General features: G+C 25.9%; 1 protein-coding gene across 1 annotated transcript in view; it reads left to right on the forward strand.

The window, feature by feature from the left end:
• LOC101513740 (WRKY DNA-binding transcription factor 70-like) overlaps nucleotides 1-2,635 on the forward strand; it is a 3,479-nt gene extending 844 nt beyond the window's left edge. Inside the window, exons 2-3 of the mRNA XM_004489016.4 lie at nucleotides 1,769-1,873; nucleotides 2,034-2,635. Coding sequence (XP_004489073.1) covers nucleotides 1,769-1,873; nucleotides 2,034-2,496 — 568 coding nt within the window. The 3' untranslated portion in view covers nucleotides 2,497-2,635. The remainder of the gene's footprint in view (nucleotides 1-1,768; nucleotides 1,874-2,033) is intronic.
• The last annotated feature ends 4,597 nt before the right edge of the window (nucleotides 2,636-7,232 follow it).

The following is a 7,232-nucleotide window of genomic DNA, read 5'->3' on the forward strand; positions in this document are numbered from 1 at the left end:
AAAAATTATATATATATAAATATATATATATATATATATATATATATATATATATATATATATATATATATATATGTATATGTATATGTATATTTAGATTCTTTATCTTTAGGTTATCATTTTTCTATTATTTTGTTAACAACTGCTTACATGTTTGTGACATGTAAGTAATTTTGTTATTTTATTATTTATTCATTTTTATGTAATTATTTTTACAAAGAAATTTTGGGTTACTTTTTTACAAAAATAAAACCATAAAATTTCCATCTTCCTCTCTTTTTCTTCAACCAAAAGACCCAAATTTCTCTTCACTTTTTCTTCACATTCTTCCTTGTTTCTTCAACCAAAAAACCCTTAATTTTTTACGAAAGTCGTGGCTTTTGTAGGAATATTTTTGGGTCTCTTTTTCTATTTCCAAATTAACTTCTATGGAGAATGGAGTTGTGTTGTATGTTAGGGTTCCTAGTGGGGAGCTAAAAGGAAAAGGTTGAATAGTCAAAGGATTTTGGTGGTATTGTTATAGCTAGGGTATGTTTTGTTTTTGGTTTTTTGAGTGTGGCTGTGGTGACTTTGGTGGTATTGGTAAAGAGAAAGAGATAAAGAAGAAGAATTAAAAGAAGAAAGAAGGGTTTATTAGTGTTTTAAATTTGAAGGTTTCATGGAGAAATTTGGAGTTTCAATTTGGAGATTTATGGGTTTAATGATGGTAAAGATTTTTTTTGGAAGTGAGTGTTGTTTGAATAGTGATTGGTGGATCCAATTTTTGATTTTTTTTTTTTTTATATTTTAATTTTACATTAATGCATTTTTTAGGTTGAAGATAAAAACCAAGAAAGAAAAGGTGAATAAGTTTAGTGTTTTTGATTTTTTTTCTTAAAAAATCATAAGTATTTTTTAAAAAAATTACAAGAAAATTACAATTAAAGGAATGATGAAATTGTTGATATTCCACAAACACATCAACCTTTTGAAACGAAAAAATTGAAAAGAAAAATAATAATAATTTTGTGCTTGTTATTAGAGTTAAAAGATTAAAATGGAAAAAATAAAATGAAATACTAAACTGTTATTTTTTTTTTGAAATCTCATCAATATGGTGTAACATCAAAGATAAATACTTATATCTTTTAATTATGTGATTAAGAGTTCAATTATAATTTTAACATTTAAATATATATATATATATATATATATATATATATATGTTAAGAAATGTCAACTATTTTAAATAAATGTTATATGAAATATAAGTTTCCGCAATTGCTTAATGTCGAGGATATATACCTTCCTTCTAGAACCTTATTATAATTATTCTTTTTTCTTTTGGAATTATATTATAATTATTCATTATAAAATACAAACATGAGTTTGAATAATTCATGTGTCATTGGGTACTCAAACCATTATCTTATACTTATGTTGTCCAGATTCCCTTCCCCTAACAAAGAAAAAACATATATATGCGTCTGTATCCTTCCTCTAGGGGAATATATGTATGTACATATCCTTATAAGTCGAATTAATTAATTAATAAAAAATAATACTTTTATGTGATGCCCTCGAGTAGATTCATTATCATTTTATTTTAATCTGGAACCAGCTTGGCCCTTCAAACATAAATGATCACCATTACATACTAAAAATGGAATAATTATAGATCTACTAATAATTTATAAAATTTGAGTCAATTGATGATTCATATATTATAGTCATGAAATTAAATAATTGAATAAAATTACTTATTAATTGATATTTTTTGTTTCATTAGGTCAATTGCACTAACTTGGGAAAAGAACACCTCAATATTGATAGATGATGGTCATACATGGAGAAAATACGGACAAAAAAAGATAACAAATGCAAAATACTTCAGGTATATATATTCATCAAAATATTAGTCAACATTTTGTATTTTTTATTATATATATTTTAAATATTTTTTTATATGTAAGAAATTTTATCAATCTATATATATCCTTCCAATTACAAGTAATTGTCAAAGAAATTAACTTTAACTTTTTATATGTATGTAGGAGTTACTATAGATGCACTCACATGTATGATCAACATTGTGAAGCAATGAAACATGTTCAAAGAACTCAAGAGAACCCTCCATTGTATAAAACTACATATTATGGCCATCACAGTTGCAAAAGCTCTTTCCATTCCGATATAACTTTTGAATCAATTTTATCTTCGGATTCGGACTCTAATTCTATATTACTTAATTTTGATAACAATATTCCATGTAAACAAGAATATTCGTTTTGGTCGCCGTCGTCGTTGCCGCCACTTGTATCTACAAAAGGGGAGCCCATGGAAGTGAATCAAGTGATCCAAGATACTGATCATTTAGCTCAAAATCAATTGGTATCATCAAAGAATCTCTTATTATGTGATTTTGATGTTTATTTCGATTATTTAAGGCATGCCACTATGTTATCATCGACTGAAACCGTTGAACTTGAGAATGTTTGTAGTCAGTTTGGATTTTGATGACTATGCATAATGGGACATGTTTCGATGTACAAATTTATTTTTCGGTTTGGCATTGATAATTTTTGTATGAAACAATCTAGCAATTTTTTTTGTTGAGATATTTATGTTAAAGTATAGCTAATTTGTTTTCGTTTTTTTTTTTTAAATATAATTTGTATTTGTTTACAATCATATAAATTAGACAATTAATTTACGATCCAATAAATTAGACAAAATTAAATTTATGATCCTTTTTTATTTATAAATAAAAGTTAAGTATTTATTTCTTTTTTTCTATTAAATCACACGATTTTTTATTTTAATTTTAACTTTTCATAATTTAATTAATGACTAAAAATTAGTCATCTCATCCTCATTTTAAAATTCCTCTCATGTGATATGTGATTTATATATAAGTATCGTAATTCACTTGTTTGATTAAGCCTTTTGATATTTTAGGGGAGTTTTGTAATAGTATTATTTTTTAAAATATTTTGGTCATTAGTAAAATGTAAGTCTTTTCCATTTATGATTTGTTTTTTTATCAAATAAAATTTTTCCGATGTGAAACCTTATTTCTCACTGATTGACAAGCACCTCAACAATAATTAATATTTTAATATTAATTTTTTTTAATAATTCATTATTGTCGTCTAGATAGAAAAATATCGGATAAATTATTTTAAATTTTTTTTACCAAAGATTAATTTTATCGTCATTTTTCTAAAAAAATTTATGTTTTTTATTAATGAATTATGTAATTTAAAATTTGTTTTTATGAATTATATATATATATATATATTATTTTTGTTATTTGAAAGAAAAAAATTTAATTCTTTCAGGAAGTCGTCATTTGAAACGTGGGCTTCTCTAAGGAAATCGTCATTCCAAATGGCGACTTGTAACTTTAAAAAAAAAAGTATTTTACTTAATAGTTTTCAAAAGAGAGTATTTAAGCAAATAAATTTGAAAATAGAGTTATTTAAATTAAAAAAGAAAAAAAAAACCCTAATTTTTATCATACGAGTGTAAGTTTCATTTCATCAAAATTTATAACTTTTATCCATTTATAATTGTATGTTTTTGCATTTTGAAAAAATGTGTTTTTTTATTGTTTTGTCCAAACAACAAAAAGGGAGATTACCAGATCTATTTACCAAAGATTTTAGTTTGTCGATTGAACAATTTTGTATTTTATGTGATCCTAAGGGTAGTGAGTTTTAGCTCAAGTTGAGAGAACAAACTATGATACCTATTTTCCTAGTTTTCTTTGCATGATTATTGCGATCATAAGTTAAGTGTGTAGGTAATTGTCACATATTTTGGTTCCATTTGTTTCTTCGTTAAAGTTCTTATGTGCATTTATTCAGTAGTTAAAATACTTATAATGTCTAAAATGCAACGCACATTTTAAGGTTGTATCAAAACGTTTGGATTTTCAATGTTAAAGTAACTATTAAATCATATAGAGTATTCATTTTCAATGTATCGAATATAGGAAACATGAGTTTTGTGTGGTATATATACCTGATTTGCACAACTATTTCCTTCGTGCATCTCAACTTTTCTGAAGTTATATTTGTTAAAACAATATTGGGATCTGCAACAAGAATTAACCAACAAAATAGAAAATAAACAATTGTAGAGAAAAATCGAAAACGGAGAACGTTCTGCGTTTTCTGCTGAAAACGGAGAACGTTCTGGATAAAACAGAAAACTAGAACATTATTGGTTTTCTGCAGTTTTGATAAAACAGTTTTCTCAATTAAATGTAAACGAGAATAAAAGAAAGATATGAGAAGAATAACATTTAGATTTACATGTTCAGTCTCAATTGATGAGACATATGTCAGGGACAAGCAAGTAAGATTAATCCACTATGAATATTTGAACTTTACAAGATTAAAGTCTTCTCAAGATTGATCTCCTAGTATCTATCACTGTTTATGAACCAACAATACTAACATTTCTCTCGATATTTCTTTCTCCGTTTAATCTTCTCTCTCTGATTTTCTATGAATCACGAATTGCATATGTCTATCTTAATTTCCAGCTCTTAGTGCTACTACAACTTACCACTCTGTTGCAACTATATTATTGCTTTATTTATAGTATACAAAAACAAACTAACTATAACCACCTATCATATATAGCTAATTTGACCAAAGGTAGTTATAACAACCACTAAATCTTAACCAACTTTAATTAGATAATTTTAGACATATCTCCACACTTCATTAAACTACATAGAGGAATGTTAATGGTAATGCATATCATGTAGAACTTATTGGTAAGCTAAAAGGTATGCACATCATGCAAGAGTCCTTGTTAAGCTAATTAGTTGTTCTTTAGGCCATTAATAGCAACAAAAATTAATTAATTAAGTTTTGAGAAATACTCAAGTTCAATGGTTCATTTAATGTACTCGTGTCATACTTTCATCGTATATGTAATTATAAAATATACATACCAACTACTTAATACATATAATGCATCTAACATTAGTAAGTTAAAGGGTCGCATTTAAATAATAGAAATGTACCATGCACCTCCTACTTTAACTTCTCACTCCCATCCAAATGAAAATATCATTTTGTCCCTTAAAAAAATTAATCACTCCAATATTCACCCCATTTTTCGAAACTTCCAAAATTTTCAAACTTTCGAAAATATAAAAAATTAAATTTTTATGACATTTTCGAAACTTTTGATAAACACAAAAGTTTCGAAACGTAATTTTTCAGAATATTTTAATATTTTGGAAACTTTTGATAAATCTGAAACTTTCAAAATGTATTTTTCCAAAATTGATCAAAAGTTTCGAAACTTTTGATCAACTTGAAAGTTTCGAAACTTCCGAAATAGAAAATTTCATAATTATCGAAACTTCCGAAATAGAAAATTTCAGAATTTTGAAACTTTCGTAATAGGAAAATTTCGATATTTTTCATATTTAGAAAGTTTCGAAACTTTTCAGGTTTGAAAACTTTCAAAATTTTCTAGATTTGTAAAGTTTCGAAATTTTTCAGATTTGAAAATATTTGAAACTTTTCAAATTTTCGAAATATAATCCTTATTTTGAAAATTTGAAACTTCCGAAAAATTTTTAAAAATTTGGATTTTTCTATTTCAGAAGTTTTAAATATTCGAAAGTTTCGAAAATTCTAGAAATTCCCATTTCGAATTTTTCAAAATTTTCAAATATTTTAAAATTTTGTTTAATTAAAAGGATAAAATTGTATTTTTATAAAAATGGAGGGTGCGTGATACATTTCTCTTAAATAATATATTGGTGCAAACTAGACAAACTAATGTGTTATATTTTAATGTTACAATGCCATATGATCATCAATGTGTAACAATAGTTAATTAGTTAAGTTTTGGGAACAACTTAAGTTCATTTGAACTCATGTCATAATTCCAACACAAGCATTAAAGAAAGAGGTAATGGCCTATTGAATGTAATGAATGTAAGTCTCATTGCATATGGCTTTGGTAAGATAAAGGGGTGTTCCATAGCAGCATTTTAAGGTAAAACCAACAAATCAGTATAAAATAAGGTGTATATACTTAGATAATCATTGACAACTTCTTATATAAGAATTCCTTTCAAATTTTAACAAAGGCAATTTTCATTTAGTCATTTCAGTTACAATGACTATAAATTAAAGTTAGGGATAATCTTTGAAAACCATGTAATTAAGAAGTTCTTCTACCATAGTTTGTGTTCTTACATGAATAACTATATATTATTGTTTCAACGGTGATATCAAAAAGAAAGTTGAAGATATTGATAGTTGACGATGAATATAAAAAAAAAACAAATACCACTTAAAAAAAAAAGGTATCTCAAAGCCTAAAATTAATAAAAAAAAATTATGCAAACCATGTTCATTTAACTTAATTAGTTTGTATTTTATTTATTTCACATTTTAACTAAAAATAAATTTTATAATTTTTAAAATCAATTTAACGTAGAATCATTAAAGATGTTGCCATCTTTATTTACATTGTATCTTTTATGTTGACGCACTATTAAGTTGCCCTTTTATGATCTTATCTATGGAATTCTTACACTATAAATCTATGGATAAACTCATGAGTCCATCGTAGACCCGTAAAGTCATGGTCCATTCTAGAATCCATTATACATACATTTATAAAAAAATTAACATAAAGATATATTCTATGTATAAATGTCCCTAGTTTTGGCGAGGACTCTTATCTGGTTATAAAGTTGACACTTTCTAATGATATAATATTTTTCACTTGACTAGTTCTTTTATAAATAAATAAAAAAAAAAATTAAAGAGAGAGCATCATTAATTTTCTTTCTTTTTCGTTTTCTCCTTCATTTTCCAAATTCTAAATCTAGAAAAATAATCGATCAACTCTATTTAATCTTCCACCACCATGACAAAATCAGACAAGATTAAACTCCTTTATTTGGCAAGATTAACCTCTTAGTTCAATCATCCATGTATACCATGGACAACTCCACACCTAAACAAATTTAAGACCATGGCCAAATTAACATCTTTTTTTTTTGGCATGATGTCGACGTCGTGACATGTGATGGCCAAATTAACTCTCTCTATCTCTCTCTCTACTCAATTGGTAGTGCAAATGTGTGGACGACAATACTTATCTCTAGTACTGGATTCGATTTTCATAGAAGACAAAAACTCGTTATTTCTTTCTGTCTACTCAATTGATAGTAGAAATGTGTGGACTGCGGTAGTTATCCTCCACGT

Source organism: Cicer arietinum, chromosome 1 (assembly GCF_000331145.2).
Source record: "Cicer arietinum cultivar CDC Frontier isolate Library 1 chromosome 1, Cicar.CDCFrontier_v2.0, whole genome shotgun sequence".
Classification (NCBI taxonomy): domain Eukaryota; kingdom Viridiplantae; phylum Streptophyta; class Magnoliopsida; order Fabales; family Fabaceae; genus Cicer; species Cicer arietinum.